At 40.6% G+C, this 20,913-nt stretch overlaps 1 protein-coding gene across 2 annotated transcripts; it reads left to right on the top strand.

The window, feature by feature from the left end:
- The first annotated feature begins 3,348 nt into the window (after positions 1 to 3,348).
- On the top strand, positions 3,349 to 18,992 carry cdk15 (cyclin-dependent kinase 15). Of its 2 annotated transcripts, none has more exons than XM_080877620.1 (14): positions 3,349 to 3,625; positions 6,895 to 7,264; positions 9,642 to 9,779; positions 9,866 to 9,960; positions 10,992 to 11,071; positions 11,209 to 11,303; positions 11,807 to 11,869; positions 11,978 to 12,101; positions 15,532 to 15,652; positions 15,724 to 15,817; positions 15,931 to 15,994; positions 17,762 to 17,810; positions 17,988 to 18,130; positions 18,328 to 18,992. In XM_080877620.1, the coding sequence occupies exons 2-14, from the start codon at positions 7,082 to 7,084 to the stop codon at positions 18,438 to 18,440; spliced, it is 1,362 nt and encodes a 453-aa protein (XP_080733746.1). In that variant the 5' UTR covers positions 3,349 to 3,625; positions 6,895 to 7,081; the 3' UTR covers positions 18,441 to 18,992. The 2 variants fall into 2 exon arrangements, with proteins under 2 accessions (XP_080733746.1, XP_080733747.1); XM_080877621.1 differs by having other exon boundaries at positions 11,810 to 11,869.
- The last annotated feature ends 1,921 nt before the right edge of the window (positions 18,993 to 20,913 follow it).

Consider the following 20,913-nt stretch of genomic DNA (forward strand, 5'->3'; position numbering starts at 1 on the left):
CAGGTGCAACCAAATATTTTTTTTTAGTCGCACCACTGAAAAATTTGGTCGTATTTGCGACCAAATTGGTCGCACTCTAGAGCCCTGGCCGGACTCTTTAATGAAGACAGTGCATTTATTTACAGTGAAGTAAATAATCAAACAACAATAAATCCCTGTGCGCCCCCGACTCCCATGCCGTGTAAACACATGAAAAATGTGTAAAAAGCTTAACACACTTGATGTGTTAAAACAAATTCTGCCCAGTAACATGACATACCAGCGGCGGGAAGGGGGCGCTATCGTTTTGCGCCACTGAGACAAAGGAGACAAAGATGGAGGTTACGTTGCCTAGTATGTTGTCAGACCTTACAGTAAGTATGATTTACCAGTTTATCTTAATGTACTGAAAATATGTCGGGTTTCTGGAAGAATGTGAAACGCTGAATTTATATAAAATATATGAGTTAAATAGGAGCTTTGAGTTTAAGCACTGTTAATTACTGCTTAACTATACCTAGCTAACCTTAACGTAACAGTCTTGCTAACACATCCTACCCTTAATTTTAGTATTAGTTCTTGGCTTTAGTGCCATATTTCATTAGTGTTAATGTGTTTTTGGTAGTATTTTTATGTATTACTTTATTCATGTATTTATGCATTTACTTTATTTATGTATTACAGTATTCAGAAATTGCTCTTAGTACTAGTGTTGTAGTTGAGCTAGCAGCTCCGACAAGCATTCTGGTGTCTATGAGCAACACCAGACTCAGTACCTAACCGTAGCAGTGTTGTGTAAAATGACAATATTGTCGTTAACTCTGAATATAGCTAATGCAGTTATCACCGCGTTATCATCCATTTGTTTACTAGCACAGAATAGGAACAAAGACTGAGCAACTTTAGTTTGATGTCGCCCCTCTGTCTTCTGTTATCACACTTAATAGACTACATTTAGTAGTGCTGTGATAAATATTTGTTATAATTACTTATCACTGGTTAACATGAAATATACCTCATACAAAAATAATGATTTTTAAGCAGTTAAAGCAGTTTTTGCATCTAGCATGCTTAACTAAATTATGTGTGCATTCTTTTTTAAGGCTTGTTTCTGGAAACATGATCTGATATTGTTTCTTTTTTATGCAGAACTTCTGAGGAAGTAATAGTCAGTGTTATTTAAAAAACAACAGTAACTTGACCATGCAAATTATCTTACTTATTTAGCCATGTGTTTCTTTTTTTTTCAGCACACATATGACAACTTAGAATCTGTCAAAGTCCTTGTAACCACTTTTATAGATGAGAAAGAGATTTGTAAAAAAAATTCTTAATGTCAGCAGTGCCAAAGACATCATAGGTCAAAGCCAAGCTCAGCACATGGGCTGTGTGCTGAGCTAGATAGGCTGCTAAAGTATAACACTGATTTCATGGAATATATTGATATTGACAGTAAGGTAGACGTTAAGGACTTTGATAGATAGTCCTACCGATTAATTGCTCCCTCCATAATTCCTCTTCTACACCACTGCAATCTGGAAATATAAAATATTTAGGTATTAATGTTTCTCCCAAGCTTGCAGATCTAACTAAATTAAACCATATCCCACTTTTAAAGAAGGTAGAAGATGATCTGGCTAGGTGGAAATGTCTACCCATATCACTCATGGGAAGGGTTGCCGCTATAAAAATGATGGTCTTACCAAAAATAAATTATTTATTCTCAATGATCCCAACTAAACCGCCACAAGATTGGTTCAGATCTCTAGATTCATGTATGTCCAAATTCCTTTGGAAAAATAAACCTCCACGTATAAGCTTAAAAACACTACAAAAGACCAAGGATAAAGGAGGACTAGAACTGCCTAACTTTCAGCACTACTTCTTAGCCAACAGGCTTCAGTTTATCTCAGGATGGCTAAAACATACCCTCTTAGATGAACCTTGGCTAGATGTAGAACAAGCACTTTGCAATAATCTAGAGATCTCAGACCTGCCATTTATCAGCTCAAACATCCAACGACATGAATGCTTTAAAAGCATCAACATCAGCTCTTCTCTGACAGCATGGTGGGAGTTTCTAAAATTGATGGCGTCTTCATTAATCCCATGCAAACGTACACCTATCTGGAACAACCCTGACATATTACAAAACAATAATATGATAAACTTTTCAGATTGGAGTGGTAAAGGAATCAAATATTTAGAACATATACTAGAAGGAACAGAATTTATTTCATTTGACGGACTAGTTACACAATATGGGATCAACAAGAAAAGATTTTTAGAATATCAACAAATTAAATCCATAGTAAAAAAGAAATTTAAACCGGGTCAAGTTGAACTACAAACACCACCAAGTGTGGTTCAATTTCTTACTCTTAAAACCCCCAAATTACTATCCAAAATATACAGAATGCTTTCTAAAACAGATGAATCAATATCACTTCCTATTGCAAAATGGGAAGCGGATTTATCAGTTAACTTAGACCAAAACTTCTGGTCTCAGATTTGCTTAAAAACCTTTCATTTAATCAGAAATCCCAGTCTTCAATTAATTCAATACAAAATATTACATAGAGTGCACTATACAGGTCATCGGATGTTCAAGATGGGCTTTACGTCTACCAACAACTGCTCACACTGCCAAACCAAGTCACCGGACAATTATATCCACGCTCTTTGGTTCTGTCCACCAGTTCAGAAGTTTTGGTGCGAGATATGTGAAGACTTATCAAAGTGTCTGAAATGTAACATTCCAACTTCCCCCTTAGTGTGTTTGCTGGGCAGCTTAGATAATGTCACTTCAGAAAAGAATATAGCCCATATGGTTTTCACTGCCCTATGCATAGCCAAGAAAACAGTCCTCATGAACTGGAAAAATAAAAATAATCTTAATTCTAACCAATATAGAAATTATCTATTAGATTACATTAGTCTTGATACAGCCTCTGCCAGCCTCTGAATTTGTTCAAATCTAAACTACCATTTGCTTTAATTTTCCACCAAAATCTCCGGCGTCTGACGTCAGTTACAACATGAGTCGCTTACCTTGTCCGTCACTCCTTACCTTGTCCGTCACTCCTTACCTTGTCCGTCAAAGCATGGTGACTTTGATAGATTCCATATCTTCCTGTCAGCCAGAGGGCCACCAATGAAAACCTCTCTTGGGGAGATTAGACAAAATCAGGTATACTTTGCATTTCTCCAGTTTTCTAAGTCATAACATGTGTTTTAACAGTTATTAACTATTAGTCAGGATCAGATTTGTTCACCAAGTAGCAACTATAAGATAAAATCAATTTAATTATTATTCAGAATTTCTTTTAGTCATTGTGTTATAATCACGGTAATTAAGAAACCACCTTCTTCTGCTGCAGCTTTTTGAGTAAACTCACACTTCTATGCTCTGTGGAAATTTGCTGTCATGACTTTGAAGATTACTGCAGAGAGATACAATGTCTGGTGTTGCCTTTACACAGTCTACCATTACCACAGAAGAACAAAGTCAACCCCTAAAGTCACTACTCAAGAGGAAAGCCCCACAGATTCTTAAGGAGTATGAGACTACAGGTACCCTGTCAGTGCCATCAAGGAAGCTTCTTGTGAAGACTTGCATTGGGGATTTGGTGGAGAGGTGTGGAGAGTAAGTATAGCACCTTACTGCATTTTGTTAAATTTTTGCAGTGAATGTTTCCCTTTAAAAATGTTGAAGTGCACAGAAGTAAAAAAGGTTACTTCTGTTTACCAGTTACCAGGGTGGTATCGACGATACTGATCCGATATGGATACAAACACGTTTTTTTTTTTTACTGTATCTTTTATTGTATCTCAAATTATAGCTTCATAATGATTACAATACATCAGATTACTTGTTCTTATCACTTAATAATTCCCTATCCATTATGCTAGCAGTGTCCAAGCATTCTTTCTTTGGTTTTCTTTTCTTTTCATACATAAGCTAGGAGCTGTGTATTTTACCTTGAAGAATTTGCCACCAGAGTGGAAATCCTCACTTGCAAATATTCACCTGTGTCTTTTGTTCAACTCAATTGACAGGGAGGAATATAGATTTGACAAGATTTTGCAACCACTTCTTGATGACTTGAGATTTCTTGAAAATTCTGGTCTAAATGTGGATTTAAAAAGTCATAGCCATCAACTATATGGTACAGTTTGTGTGTTAACAGCAGAGATGGGCAGTAACGTGTTACTTGTATTCAGACAGGAGTCCTCTTTCACACCAGTTTTGCTTGGTTCATTTAAGTAACGCGTTACTTGTTACTTGTTATCAAGTATAACGCGTTATACTTGTTACTAAAGACAGTTATCAGGAATATAGGTTTCAAACTCTGGTCCGCAGGCCAAATTTGGCCTGCAGCCTAACTACATTTGGCCCGCGAAGCCATACCAAATTAATATCAGAGCTGGCCTACTGGTATTATACAGCTAATATATATACTGTACATCCTAAGGTTTTAAAAACTGAGCTTAAATAAATGATTAGCGGTAATAAAAGCCGAGGGAGGTCAACAGTGATCACTGACTGTTTTAGGAGCTTTTTGAGATTAAATAGAAGAAAATACAAAACATTAAACATGTTAACAACACAAAAGCCATATTAAACGCAGACTACTTTAGGCCCGGAAGTAGGATTCATCACGTCATCACTTAACGACTGGATAGTTAGTTTGTTGTGTAGTTATTGTTTTGTATTGTGTGTCAGTCATACTGCTGAATTTCATATTCTCTCCAAAAAAAGCCGTCAAAGGCAGATTCCAGTGTAAACGCTGTTCCCACATGGAAAACTGGACTGATGCACCTCCTGCTGTCAGACCTGCAGGGTTTAGGCCTTTGGTGTTCTCCTCTGTCTTATACTGAACACAAACTACATTTTTTGGACTGGCACAAATAATTTGTGTGCCTTCTTATTTGATGCAGCACACCTGATTGTTCTGTAAATAGATTTAAATGGTTGTGCTGAAAATAATGATACCAAACAAGGCAAGAAAAACATATTTTAAAGGTGAAATATAGAGGTAAAATCAAAAGTAGTCAAAAACGGCCAATTATACCCTGGACCCCAGAGAGTTAAATCTTCGTCTGAACCACATCTGTAGTAAATAATGACTTTTTACAGTCCGATATAACTGCAGGGAACACACAGGCTAACAGAAAATAGTGAGCACACTCTGGCTCGTTGGTCCAGCTGTGAATCCGTTACCGTGAACTATGGGCACATTTGTGCTGGAACTAAGCCGCACACAGCTGACGTTAAACATTACAGGCTGCCTCACTTACCTTCACACGGAGACGATCAGCATTAGTCACAAACAATAAGGTCAGAAAGAAAAACGTTAGGAATGAAGGCAACATCCAGAGAGGCGTTTGAGGACACATTCACAATCAGGAGAATAAGAACCGGATCAGTTTGCAGAATCATTAGAAAAAACAAAAGAAACAAATGTGATGTCATCACATGGTGATAGTAAACAGCAAATAATGTTTATAACCAGAAATGCACAGAATTACTGAAAAAGAACAAAGTGCATGTGTATATATGTACACGGCACATGAAGGATGTGTCATCCCAGCCAAATTGCAAAACTCTTAGCTGTGTCTCTAATAAATCCTCTGTAACTTTGCTGCACTTCAGCAGCATCAGGTAATGTTCATATGTTGATTAGTTCAGTTCAGTTTTTGATCTATTGCAGAATATTTTTAGGGTTGTCTGCTATAAAAAGTCAGGCCAGGAAAATCTCCTTCATGTTTTTCTGTGTTTTATCCTCAGTTACTTTGACACAAAGGCATCTGCTGTGTTTACACCTCTGATAAAGCCTCACAAGTGTGAGCTTTGTTTTTATATGTAGATATAAAAATATGGATATGTACTGATGAATGGTCATAGTTATAATATTTCTGACTGTCTGAGTTGACATTGAATTGAACTGAATTGAATCAGTTATAGAAATCAAGATCAATACCCAGCTCTACTCACCACACCAAACACCACACCAAACCTCAGAGACTAAAGTACCCACATTAAATAGACGATGAGCTGCATTTATGTGCATCTCGGAAATTCCCAGATCTCTTGTCAAACAGCTGGAAGGTTTTCAAAAGTTGTTTCATTCACGCTTTATTACCTATGATGTTATTTAAATGTTTCTGTGTTCTAAATATACCTGAATGAGATACTGTAAACCTAATAGAGCTTATATAAGTGTCTATGCAGTGCTGTGAGATGTAAAAAAATAGAAACTGAAAGTAAAATTAAAATATAAATAAATAGTCCGGCTCCACATGAACCTGACCTCCTGTAATTTACATTCTCACCCCCAGATGGCCACAAATTACCTTTAATGATGAGTTCTAGGAGAGACAGAGGTGTACTCATTAAACTTCAGTCACATTTCTTAAGGTATTATGGTGTATTACAGAGTGTTAAAATCATCACCTGAGACTGTCACTGAGTTAACTGGATAATCAGTTATAATTAATAACTAATTAATACCTATAATTAATTTGTTTGGCCGGATTCTGCTGTCAGAGGTTAAGTACATGACAGTCTAATTATGATAAAATTTATTGTACAGTTTTACTGACTGCCAGCCATGACACAGAATTTGACTTCAGTAGATTGATTGCAGTGGTCAAACAGATCCATCACTTCTATCAGGATATAACAGAAACGGATGTTTTTGTATTTTTCTCTGTTTTTATTGTATTTCTTATTAGCAGCTGGATGTACAGACCTGCTGTATGATACATTTAGAGCACACAGGAGGATCTCTGTTGATGGTTAAAAGCTTCAAATTTATTTTTCTTTGAGTTCTTTTATTCTTTATTTGTCTTTATTTGTTGACTTGTTGTTGATTGGGATATTTTTGTTTGTTTGTTTTTTAATATGAAAAGCTCCAGTGATGGTTTGTGTCCACCAGAGGGCAGCAAACACACATCAATGGACCTGTTGTTTTACCTTCTGGGCACAGTGAGGGGGAGGAAGAGGAGGAAGGATGAGTGAGGGTCATGGGACCTTGTTTACTCGTCCTGAACCATGTGAGTCATATGAGACGGAAAAGAGGAAGAAGACGGTGAAAAGATGGAGGAGCTGTCCCGGCGGGCGAGGGAGGCCGGGCAGTGGGTGAGAAGGTGCTGTTGCTGTGCTGAGGAAGAGGAGAATGGTGAGGAGAAAGGTTATGATGGAGATGAAGAAGAGGAGGAAGAGGTGAAGATGGAGGAGTTGAACTTCAGGAAAAGTTCAGCTTCACTTCCGTCTGCTGAGGTAAAACATCAGCCGCTGTAAAAAGTGCAATTATTTCATTTTATTTATCATTTTTATTTTTATTTTTTTTTAAAGAGTAATCCTTTTGTTGTGATCTATTTAACATGTAAAATCTGTTATAGCATGTTGTAACTTTTTACAGTGGGTATGCTGTCTCGATTTAAAATATGACGTTACGTCCATTCAACACATTAATTAAAAAAAATAAATTATATATATATATATATATATATATATATATATATATATATATTCTTTTTTTTCTTTTTTTCTTTTTAATTAATGTTTTGAATGGACGTAACTTCATAATAATGATAATAATGGATTGCATTTATATAGCGCTTTTCGAGACCCTCAAAGTGTCACGGCTGGCGGAGTGAGCCGTGTGGAGTGGAGGAAAAGGAGGACCCAAAATGCAGCAAACTGATGATACGAGTGAAGTTTATTTACACGGTGGCAGTGGCAAAAACAGGCAATGAAGCATGAGTAATGACAAACCTAAACTGGGAGAAACTAAAGAGCAAACCTGAAATCTTACAAAACGGAGAGCGGAGCAGAGAGCCGCAGACCAAGGACCAGGATACCAAGAAACACAGACGAGCCGACAACGAACACAGACCGACACCCACTATATATACACACACACAAGGTAATCGGGTAATCGCACACAGGAGGGAAGAACAGCTGATCTGAATATACATGATGACTGGAGGACACAAGCTGAACACAATGACAACAGACACAGACTTTCAGAACAAAACAGGAAATCTAGAACCCGAACCGGACACAAGGGGGGAGGACACAGAATAACTAGAACAGAGGGAAATAATCACAAAACACAAAACGCTGGGTCAACAACCCAGGACCATGACACAAAGTGCTTTACAATTCCACTATTCATTCACTCTCACATTCACACACTGGTGAAGGCAGCTACAGTTGTAGCCACAGCTGCCCTGGAGCAGACTGACAGAAGCGAGGCTGCCATATCGCGTCATCGGCCCCTCTGGCCATCACCAGTAGGCGGTAGGTGAAGTGTCTTGCCCAAGGACACAACGACCGAGACTGGTTTTATTGCATTTTTTATTTACCATTCTTTATTTTTTTTTCTTAACTGTATTGATCCCACAGGAGAACTTTTTGTTTTACAGCAAAATGATAAAGGGTAACAATATTACAGTCTACAGTACACAACAAATAACACAGCTAAATAAAAGGGTCACAGGTGACGATCTTATGTTGTGAGAGAGTGCAGGAATTTATAAACTTACAACAGTGATGAAAAATAAAGTAACGTAAAAATGAAGTTAGTTAAAACAGTAAAAGTTCGACTGACGTTGGTCAAGAGAGAAGAACAAATTGCATTAATAAATATATAAGAAAAACAGCTGCATGAAGGTTTAATACAAAGTATGTTTATGATCTAATGGTTGACAGGTTTGTTCACCTGTGACAGAATGAAGAATCAGTGTGCAGCTTTATAGAAAACAGCAAGAACGGTTTCCTGAAGCGAGATTGAATCAGTCTGAAGGAGAATGAGCTCAGAAGTGTGAAGTAGGTGTGATGGTTGTCCATGATTGAGAGCAGCTTGTTCAATGACCTCTAACCCTCATTGACTCAAATGTCTCCAAATTCTGACCAATGGTGCTTCCAGCCTTAAGGATCAGTTTGTTGATCCTGCAGGTTTCTCTGACACGGATGGCACTAACTCTCACAGACTAGTAGAAGATCGCCAACATCTTGCTGCTCACATTAAAGGACCTGAGCTTCTTTAGAAGGTAGAGCCTGTTCAGCCCCTTCTTGTAAACGGCATCACTGTTAGTCCTCCAGTCTAGTCTGTCATTCAGGTGAACATCCAACTACCTGCAGCTGTCTACTGTTTCCACCTCCTCACCCATGATATTGATTTTGGTTGCAGTTTTTCTCCTCTGGAAGTCAACCACTGTCTTGTTTGTCTTGCTGACATTTAGAAGGAGGTGATTTCTTCCCGACCGCTCCACAAAATTCCTCACTAGCTCTTTGTAGTCCGACTCCTGCCCACCCTTAAAACACCCAGCCGTCCCAGATAACTTCTGCTGGTTTCACTGTTGTATAGGAAATCTGAGGTGTAAACAGGAATAGAGCTCCAGTATTACCAACCACCACCTCAGACCACCTGAGGCCTCTCTGACAGACAGTCAGCAATCCAGGACACAGTAGAAGTGTTAAGTGGTATATATGAGTCACCACGGGTGGTGATAAGACAATTTTAGGTAGTATTGATTGGTTGAGGATTTTCTTAAGCTGGTATTGAGGTTTCAAATGATCTTTTGAGCTTTAAAGGTAGTATTAACAATCCCTTATGTGTACCTGATGTGGTCTCGTCTGTGTGTCTCAGCTGGATTCGGACTCATCCACCTCTGGCTCTCAGTCTCACTGGTTCCACACTCTGCAGGCCCGTCGGCTGAAAGTCCAGCGTGGGCGCAGCAACAGCGACCCACTGAGAGGGGAGGGCAGTCGGGAGCCTCTTACCTGGGTCAGGGCGCGTATGACATGATGTTTGAGGTAACATGTGAGGCGGTGTGATGCTTGTGTGACATTTAGTGTGTGTGCTGTGATCAGAAAGCAGGTCTGGAGTTTGGGGCAGCACACTCGTACCTGAGTCTGGAGAAACTGGGTGAAGGAACCTTTGCCTCGGTCTACAAAGGCATCAGCAGGTCAGAGCTCACCGCGATACAAGTCAAACACAAACAGCCAATGAGATTGTGGCTTAAGTTTTGATCACATTGAGTCTGAATGTTGATCACAATGTACAAAAGACAAGAAAACATCTCCCTGTGTTTAGTTTTAACAAGTTTTTTACAGAATCTTTTGGGACTTGGGCAAGATCCATTGCATTCATCGGAGTGTGAATGAGTGTGAATGTTGATTAGTATACAGCGCTTTGAGTACTCCGGGAGAGTAGAAAAGCACTATATACGAATCAATCCATTGCGGGGTGGCTGTAGCTCAGGAGGTAGAGCAGGTCAGCTGCTGATTGGGAGGTTGGTGGTTTGATCCCTGCCTCCCCCGGTTTGCATGCCAAATATCCTTGGGCAAGATACTAACCCCGAGTTGTTCTCCAATGCATCCATTGGAGCATGAATGATAGTTAGAAAGCACTCACCGTATAGATAATAGTGAATGGGTGTGTATGGGGTGAATGCGGCATGTTTTATAGAGCGCTTTGAGTGCTCCAGGACAGTAGAAAAGTTGTATATAAGAACCAGTCCATTTACTTTTTTATTGTTAGATATTAGACAGATGTTTTGCTAGGATTACTAAAATTATTGTTAATGTTTATTTTTTAACAGATACTTAACATTTTGGAAAAATTCGCAAATATTTTATTAATTACAATTTTTTTCAATCAAATGAGTTTATAAGTATATACATATTTGTTATTATATATATTATGCATTAATATATATTAATTGTCCATTTCTGTTATGTTGCACATTTTAAAAAGAACGTTTCATTTTTAACTTCAGTAGTTTATCTGACATGTTATTAGTTTAAAATTTGTAATATTTACATTAATTTTCATACATACTGGACATTATAATAGAAATGTATACTTTATTGATCCTTGCTCAGGGGCACCTCATTCAGTGGATGACCTGAACTATCCCTGCCCCGTAAAATCTTCCTTGTGTTGTGATCGATCAGTGATAAAGTGTTTACTGTAAACATTTCTTCTTCTGTGAAGGATAAACGGGCAGCTGGTTGCTCTGAAGGTGATTCGTATGAAGACGGAGGAAGGTGTCCCGTTCAATGCCATTAGAGAAGGTGACCAATTAGATCACTGGTTAAGTTTTTAATAGTTTCAGCAACATGTGCATAAACATGTGTGTGTGTGTGTGTGTGTGTGTGTGTGTGTGTGTGTGTGTGTGTGTGTGTGTGTGTGTGTGTGTGTGTGTGTACAGCCTCTTTGCTCAAACGTCTGAAACATGCCAACATTGTCCTCCTGCACGACATCATCCACACCAGAGAGACACTCACCTTCGTCTTTGAGTACCTGGTGAGAAATCTGCTGTTCAGTGCTGAGTGTGACCTGAAGGAGGTGCTACAGAGCACTCACCAACACACACATACACACACACACACACACACACACACACGCACACACACAAACTTCAACCACAGTCAGAACAAAATTTTAAGGCTACAATTTTTAGCATTCACACATTTTATATTTTTTTCTTTTAAATGTTTATAAATTTTTACAATTTTATTTTAATGTATATATTGTTTGTTTTTTTGTTTTCATTCTGATCTATTTATTTGTTAATATGGGGGTCATTCCCTCTCAGATCACCATCTCTGATTTGTGTAGAACATTTATGGTATAAGGTTTGAACATAAATTATGTTTTATGTAAAATTTCTTACAACAGTCTTACAACAAACCTTTTATGATATTAACATGATGAACATGAGTATCTGAATAAAAGAAAAGCTTCAAATTTTCTGTGGTCTTTCTCACCATCAAAATGAAGTTTAACACCAGAGATTGTCTCTGCAGCAGACAGATCTGGCCCAGTACATGATCCAGCACCCTGGAGGTCTACGCTATCACAACGTGCGGGTACGTCGCTGCGCTCAGCAGCAGACAGCCGGGGGCAGTACTGTGTCATTCCAGCTGTGAGCAGCACGCCATGAAATGTTTAACATGGCTCAACACCGTGTGTTTCAGATCTTCATGTTCCAGCTGCTGCGAGGTCTCTGCTACATCCACAGCCGCAGGATCCTCCACCGAGACCTTAAGCCCCAAAACCTGCTCATCAGCTACCTCGGAGAACTCAAACTGGCCGACTTCGGTGAGAACCGGCTCAACGCTGCAGGGCAGAAGTGGAAATAGGCAAAGATTTAGTCAGCAAGGACCTGTAGGAACAACAGATTTGTAAAATAACCTAGTTGGAAACAACACACATATATATATATATATATATATATATATATATATATATATATATATATATATATATATATATATATATATATATATATACACATCCATCCATCCATCTTCATCCGCTTTATCCGAGGCCGGGTCGCAGGGGCAGCAGCCTAAGCAAAGAGGCCCAGACCTCCCTCTCCCCAGCCACCTCCTCCAGCTTATCCGGGGGAATACCAAGGCGTTCCCAGGCCAGCTGAGAAATATAATCTCTCCAGCGTGTCCTGGGTCTGCCCCGGGGCCTCCTCCCGGTGGGACATGCCTGGAACACCTCACCCAGGAGGCGCCCAGGGGGCATCCTTGTCAGATGCCCGAACCACCTCAGCTGGCTCCTTTCGATGTGGAGCAGCAGCTGCTCTACTCTGAGCCCCTCCCGGATGGCCGAACTTTTCACCCTATCTCTAAGGGAGAGGCCAGCCACCCTTCGGAGGAAGGTCTTTTCTGCCGCTTGTATCCGCGATCTCGTTCTTTCGGTCACTACCCACAGCTCGTGGCCATAGGTGAGGGTAGGGACATAGATCGACCGGTAAATTGAGAGCTTCGCTTTTACACTCAGCTCCCTCTTCACCACGACGGACCGGTGCAGCGTCTGCATTACTGCAGCTGCAGCCCCAATCCGTCTGTCGATCTCCGGCTCCCTTCTCCCATCACTCGCGAACAAGACCCCGAGATACTTGAACTCCTCCACTTGGGGCAGGAACTCATCCCCGACCCGGAGTGGGCACTCCACCCTTTTCCGGCTGAGAACCATGGCCTCAGATTTGGAGGTGCTGAACCTCATTCCCGCTGCTTCACACTCGGCTGCGAACCGTTCCAGTGCGAGCTGGACGCCCTCACCTGATGAAGCCAACAGAACCACATCATCCGCAAAAATCAGAGATGAGATTCTGAGGCCACCAAAGCGAAAGCCCTCCGCCACTTGGCTGCGCCTAGAAATCCTGTCCATAAAAATTATGAACAGAACCGGAGACAAAGGGCAGCCCTGGCGGAGCCCATCACCCACCGGGAACGAGTCCGACTTATTGCCGGCGATGCAAACCAAGCTCTTGCAACGGTTGTATAGGGATCGAATGGCCCGTAGCAATGGGCCAGACACCCCATACTCCCACAACACCTCCCACAGGACACTCCGAGGGACACGGTCGAATGCCTTCTCCAAGTCCACAAAACACATGTAGACTGGTTGGGCAAACTCCCATGCACCCTCAAGTATCCTCGAGAGGATAAAGAGCTGGTCCAGTGTTCCGCGACCAGGACGAAAACCGCATTGTTCCTCCTGTATCCGAGGTTCGACTAGCGGACGAACTCTCCTTTCCAGCACCCTGGCATAGACTTTCCCAGGGAGGCTGAGGAGTGTGATCCCCCTGTAGTTGGAACACACCCTCCGGTCCCCCTTCTTAAAGATGGGGACCACCACCCCGGTCTGCCAGTCCACAGGTACTGCCCCTGATCTCCACGCAACATTGCAGAGGCGTGTCAACCAGGACAGCCCTACAATGTCCAGAGCCTTCAGGAACTCGGGGCGGACCTCATCAACACCAGGGGCTCTGCCACCAAGGAGTTGTTTAACTGCCTCAGTGACCTCGCCCCCGGAAATTGGCGGGTCATTCCCCTCATCCCCAGACACTGCTTCTTCCTCGGAAGACGTGTCAGTGGGATTAAGGAGGTCCTCGAAGTATTCCTTCCACCGCCTGACAATTTTCTCAGTCGACGTCAGCAGCGCTCCGCCAGCACTATACACAGTGCAGGTAGAGCACCGCTTTCCCCTCCTGAGACGCCTGACGGTTTGCCAGAATCTCTTCGAGGCAGTCCGAAAGTCTTTTTCCATGGCCTTTCCGAACTCCTCCCACACCCGAGTTTTTGCTTCAGCCACTGCCCGAGCCGCATTCCGCTTGGCCTGTCGATACCTGTCGGCTGCCTCCGGAGTCCCACAGGCTAACCAAGCCCGACAGGACTCCTTCTTCAGCCTGGTGGCTCCCTTCACCTCTGGTGTCCACCATTTGGTTCGGGGATTACCACCACGCATGGCAGGCACCAACCACCTTGCGGCTGCAGCTCAATGCAGCAGCTTCGGCAATGGAGACGCTGAACATGGTCCATTCGGACTCAATGTCCCCAGTCTCCCTCGGAATGCTGTTGAAGCTCTGCCAGAGGTGTGCGTTGAAGATCTCACGGACTGGGGCCTCTGCTAGACGTTCCCAGCACACCCTCACTACGCGTTTAGGTGCACCAGGTCTGTCCAGTGTCCTCCCCCGCCACCTGATCCAACTCACCACCAGGTGGTGATCAGTTGACAGCTCAGCCCCTCTCTTTACCCGAGTGTCCAGAACATATGGTCGCAGGTCTGGTGATACGATTACAAAATCGATGATCGACCTACGGCCTAGAGCGTCCTGGTGCCACGTGCACTTATGGACACTCTTATGTTCGAACAGGGTGTTCGTTATGGCCAAACTGTGATTAGCACAGAAGTCCAATAACAAAGCACCGCTCGGGTTCAGATCAGGGAGGCCGTTCCTCCCAATCACGCCCCTCCAGGTCTCGCTGTCGTTACCCACGTGAGCATTGAAGTCTCCCAGCAAGCAGGACAACAGAGTCTCCAGGTGGAGCACCTTCCAGCTCCACCCAGGTCCCTCACCCAGGACCAATTTGCCATGGGAGACCCTACCAGGGGGCAAAAGCCCCCAGACAACATAGCCCCTGGGATCCCTGGGACACACAAACCCCTCCACCACGATAAGGTAGCGATTCAAGGAGGATATATATATATATATATATATATATATATATATATTGGGGGTGCAACGATACACAAAATTCACAGTTCGGTTCGATACTTTGGTGTCACGGTTCGATATTCTTTCGATACAAAAAATGTTCATGCCTTTTTAATTTGTCATTTATTAAAATTATAAATATATATCTTAACTCAAAAGTACAGTTTTTAAATTTAATGTTGCTGAAACAACAAAGTAATAAAAAAATAAATCTATCTGATCAAGAAATCACTCATCTTTGGAAAAGAGAGTTTATTACAGAGAAATGGCTCTTTCCAAAATAAAAGCTATACTATACGCTTCTTCTGGGCTATATTCTCAGCAGCATATTAAACATATCAGGTCCCCAAAAGCCCCCAGACAACATAGCCCCTGGGATCCCTGGGACACACAAACCCCTCCACCACGATAAGGTAGCGATTCAAGGAGGATTAAAGCAGACAATTTAACTAGTTTAAAGTAAAAAAAATGCAAAGTTAAAATGTTTTTTTCAAATGTTTTCTGGTTCTGTTGCAGGTCTGGCTCGGTCCAAATCCATTCCCAGTCAGACCTTCTCTTCGGAGGTGGTGACGCTGTGGTACCGCCCCCCTGATGTCCTGCTGGGATCCACAGACTACTCCACAGCTCTAGACATATGGTCAGTACCGATTATTCAAATTCAGCTGCCGGCTGTGACTGTGTGAATAAAGTTTGCTTTTTCTGAATTAGGGGGGCTGGGTGCATTTTCATAGAGATGCTGCAGGGGGCGCCAGCATTCCCAGGAGTCTCTGATGAGTTTGAGCAGCTGCAGAAGATCTGGGAGGTCAGTAACACTGTTTATATCACTGATCCACGAAATAGTACTACTGTGTGATATTACACTGTAATAATACTCACATTAAGTACTAATACTATTAAGATGATGTAACCCTGCAGGTCCTGGGCCTCTCCTCTGAGGACAGCTGGCCTGGTGTCAGCCTTCTACCCAATTACAGACCAGGTACGTTTAGATAACACCTCTGACACATGCAACTCTCTATTTAGTGTTTTTGTTTTTGCTGTTATTTCACAGTTTTAACCCTTTAAGACCTACCATAGAACCAATTCCGCCAGAGCTTATATTATATTTTTACATGCTGTGGAGCCATTTTTGGGAGCATTTCAAGTTGCTATACATCAATACAACCATTACAGCCTAAATTTTAATAATATGCATGCATTAAGTGCATAGTAATTACATAAATTGCAAAAAGGTGCAATAAACTACAAAAAAATTGAAAATCGTTTTTGTTTTGTTAACATATATTTCTAGTTAGAGAAATTTAAGAGGCTTATCCCTCAAAACTGTAAATACAAAAAAGTTGCACAAAATAGTTTCCCACCACAGGAAATTTATTTTGAATGTCTTCATAGTTTTATTTTTGAAATACACCAATTTTTATATACTGCAGGAAAAACGAAAATAAATATTATAGTGCAAATTTGCAAAAAAAACCAGCATATGCATCAAAATAAACTATTTCCAGCAGTGCAATATGAGTCCTAAGCATCCCAGAAACGACACAGAAATTCATAAAGTCAAACATAACTTTTAAAAACACCAGTATAGGCTCATGAGGCCTTGATGGTAAAAAACTACATTTCCGCGAAAATGACATCACTTCCGGTTTCGGGCAGGTCATGGCGGACATGCGATAGTTCGCGCTGATGGACATAGGAAGTGTTACGAACAGCTGATCGGATCGGCTAAGTGTGTTTCTGGAATATTATGTTTTTGTTGCTGCAAGTGCTTTTTATGCAGTTTTTGTAAAGCTTTATGTGGAAGGAAACCGTGACCGAGGACAAGATGTAAGTACAACTCCTCCGGTTTCATATGCAAAAAAGATTATTGCGCTAGCTCACGTGGTTGCAGTGCTACCGGGATTTTAAAATAGTTACACAAAACGGAGCGTGTCTGCTCTGACCGGTTTTAAAATTTAAATACAATTTTTTTAGTCTTATATAAACAGGCTAATTAAATCAATGATGTTTTTGTGGAGGTGGCATGAATTTGTCTTGTAAACATTCACAGTTGTTCTGTGATGCCTGGGGTTCATTAAGGGTCATTACTTGTGTGCAGTGACTCAAAATTTCCATCGGGAGGCAACATGTCTCCACGTTTCCTGTTTTAATAGTTTTACTCGGATTAAAATGAGATGATTTCTCAGACTTTGAGGCGAACTCTGCTCTGCAAGTCTGACAGGGTCTCTGATACATCATGTGGGTGTGAGAAGAGAGAACAAAGACGAGAAGAAATTAACCACAGAGTGAGATCAGTGGTTGAGCTGCTCATGAATCACTGGATAAAGTCATCTTTTACAGTAAACTGTAACTTCAGGCCAACCCACACAGAGCTGTAACATTAAAGATCAGGTTCCCCCAAGAATTCACACACCACCTTTAGAGTGATGAGACCTGAGCTGTTCACAGTGATAACACACACTTTTAGATTCAGTCTGACACCATTTAGTTCTCATGTCATCCCAGAACAAACTTCCACAAATCCTTCAGAAACCTGAAAAGAAGACAGTTTAAAAAGCTGCCTGAGAGGTTTCAGTGATCTGCTGACACATATTAGGGCATCAATGACAGACTGAAGCTGTTTCATTCCCCCAAAAATAATAAATGTAGGCTAAAAACCAGCTGAAGTGCAAAGCATGGGAACATTTTTAGATCCATGTTAACATTTGCTAATTGCTAATTGAGTGGGGTTTTTTTTCTTCCATAGAGCGGTTTCTTTACTCAGAACCAAAGCAGCTTAGGACCGTTTGGAAAAGGTAACTTTTATATGGGCACACACATGCTAACCTGCTAACACACTTTGAAATGCAAACATTAGTCACATGACAGTCCTTCATCTGTGCTAACTGTAGACAGTCCAACAGTCCACATGTAGACCAGGTTAGATCACTTGACTCTGTAGTCCTCCATCTGCCTGTGTTGATCTGGATCAGGTTGGAGCAGCTGCCATATAAGACCGAGGACCTGGCCCAGGAGATGCTAAAGGTGGTCCCTACAGACAGGATCTCGGCTCCGGACGCCATGCAGCACCTGTACTTCAACACACTGCCTCCTCCCATCATGCACCTCAGAGACAGTAAGAACTCACTTAAATGTTACCATATTGCAGCTAAACTTTAAAGAACATATTTTCTGTTAATTCAGCACTCACCTAGCAGCACTTACTTGAATTTCCAACATAGATACATTATAGATGTATGATCATAAATCCTTTTTTAACAAAAAGCTGTTTAAGGCTTAAATTCATTTTTTTTCTCTTTCTTTCTTTGTCAGCTGTGTCCATCTTTAAGGTTCCTGGCATTCGTCTGGAAACGGAGGTTAGAGACATCTATAACCCTGGGCGCAAGGTCAAACCTTCCCTGCTGCCCTCTGCTAAATTCTGGTGACTGAAATCTCATAAGCAGCGCGTCAAGATCTGTGGAGTGGAGAACAAACCCAGATGTCTCTCTGAAGACACAAACTGGACTTTAAAGTGATATTAATACAGTGCCATTAAATGTTTGCAGTTCAGTTTGGAGAGTCTTTCTGGTTTAAATAAAGATGTGTATGTCAAACTTTCACTCAGATCGGCTGTTAAGATCTTATGTAAATCTGATTTCTTGCCAATGTAAATATAAACCGTCCCTGCAGTCTTCTGTTAGCATTAATTAGCATCTGTTAGCAGCAGACTAACGAGTCCCATGAAACTCCTCATGAATTTTGAATGAAGCTTTATTAATAAAGCTCCAGGCCAACCCGCACTGAGAGACACAGCGTGTTTCTGTATTCTGACTCTAACTGGATAAAACTCGACCTCTGAAACTTTGTTAGTCCTCTGATACACAAACAAGCCAACAGCTGAGAGAGGGGGGCTACTGGATGGACCTGATTTAACTGTATTTACCTCTGACTGATGATCTTCCCCTCATCCCCTACCTCACTGACACCTCACAACTTGTCACAGCACTGTAACAATATGAAAAATTAAAAGTATAATTAATTAAAAAAAAAAATACTAGAACATGTGGGTTTTTATGTTTTTATTGTGGGCAGATTTTGGTTGTTTTTGTTTTTTATTTTCTTAGAAAATAATTTTAAATTAATTTTTGTTTTAGCACTCCAACAGATTTGAGGCCTGTCCAGGGTGTACCCTGGCTCTCACGCTATTGCTGCTTTTCCGTTGCCACCTACTCGACTCAACTCGACTCAGTTTCAGTAGTTTTCAATTTCGTTTGAGTGCCACATCAATGTGGGTTGGATCATTGAAGCAACGCAGGCCAAAAGTCCTGTGACATCATTTTTATGCGACGCAACTGAAGAACAAGAGGACATCTCAGTGATGGTATACCTGCTGCTAAACTGATGGTAATCATCTGCACCTCATAGATGGACCATGGAGTCATTACTCGCTGGCCAATTATTTGCATGCAGTCTGTTGACACCACACCGACCCCGACTGAGCAGGTACCACCAAACCAAAAATTCAAAAAATTGAGTGGAGTCAAGCTGAGTCAAGTGGGTATCATCCGTGACCCACCCTGAATTGTATAAGAGCAAGAGAATGGATTTGAACTTCTGGTGATTTTTGTGGTGCATATCCTACAGTTTCAAGACAAAAATTGTGCTTTTTCTGAGGTGTTACAATCCAGTTTAATTTTCACTTTTTTTGAAACATTGTTCTGATATAAAATATTTCAAGTTATTTTTACAGCGTAGTTTTTGTAATTTGTTGAAAGAAGCTGAATTGTGGAGGCAGGGGTTGTTTGTTTTTTCCTGTTTTTTTGAGTCCAAAGAAATTTCCCTTCTCCTTTTAAGGTTGCATGATCATTAATCTCCCACATTTACCAATCCATCACCTCTTCCTTCCTCATGAGCACCTGATTTTTATTTCCTACCACTGACTTGATGTTTGATAATTGCATCTATGTGGGCTTGAACATATACTTTGTTACTCAGATTTATGCAGATGTTTGAAAAAGCTGAACATGTAACAGATTAAAAAACAAAAGTTAAAGATCATGGAAAACAAACAAGAAAGAACAAAAACAAACTCAAGTGTATAAAAATGGGCTCAAATTAATAATACATTTTTGAAAGATACTTTGATTTTTTAAAATATTTAAAATGACTAACATTAAGAAATAAAAATGAACGAGGATTTCAGTGTCATAATTCAGAACATTCAAATGCACAAGTAGCTGAATTACAGATGATTTCCTGCGAAGCAACTTTCAGATTAAACACTGTGAAACACACACTGACTACATGTTAATTAAAATACATTTTGGATTTATTTTGTGAATAAAACAAATTATCAGTTCATCACTGAATGTCCTGATATCCCCTTTATCATTTAACAGTTAAAAAAAAAAGTAGAAAAGAATTAATGCTAACAACTTGTATCCATCATTAATAATTCATCTTTCTTGTTACTCTTCGCCCCAGCTTTCCTGTGCTTTAATTCGACTAAATGCATTTACATCCAGAGAGATTTAAAAAATATATTTACTGATGCATTCATTCATTTCCTTCCATTATTAAACACTGAGCTCACAGGAGGAGGTAAGCAACAACTTACATCTGCAAACAAACCCTATTCAGAAGCTGCTGGCATGATGGATAAAATGTAAATAACAACAATGAATTCCAAATTTCTTAAACCAATATTTTATCCACACAACACAGAAAACATATAAAATGTTTAAAATAAGACATTTTACAATTTCATGAAAATATTTAGCTGATGGCATCAGCATGTCTCAAAAAAACTTGTGTTGCTGTTTGGAAAACTAAGTGGTTGAAAAAACATTTCGCAGCTAATTAGGTGATAAGTCTGTAAAGTTGGACAAAGATTCACCAATCTGCAAAAATCCAGAAACA

This window comes from Rhamphochromis sp. 'chilingali' (assembly GCF_963969265.1).
Source record: "Rhamphochromis sp. 'chilingali' genome assembly, chromosome: 3".
NCBI lineage: Eukaryota > Metazoa > Chordata > Actinopteri > Cichliformes > Cichlidae > Rhamphochromis > Rhamphochromis sp. 'chilingali'.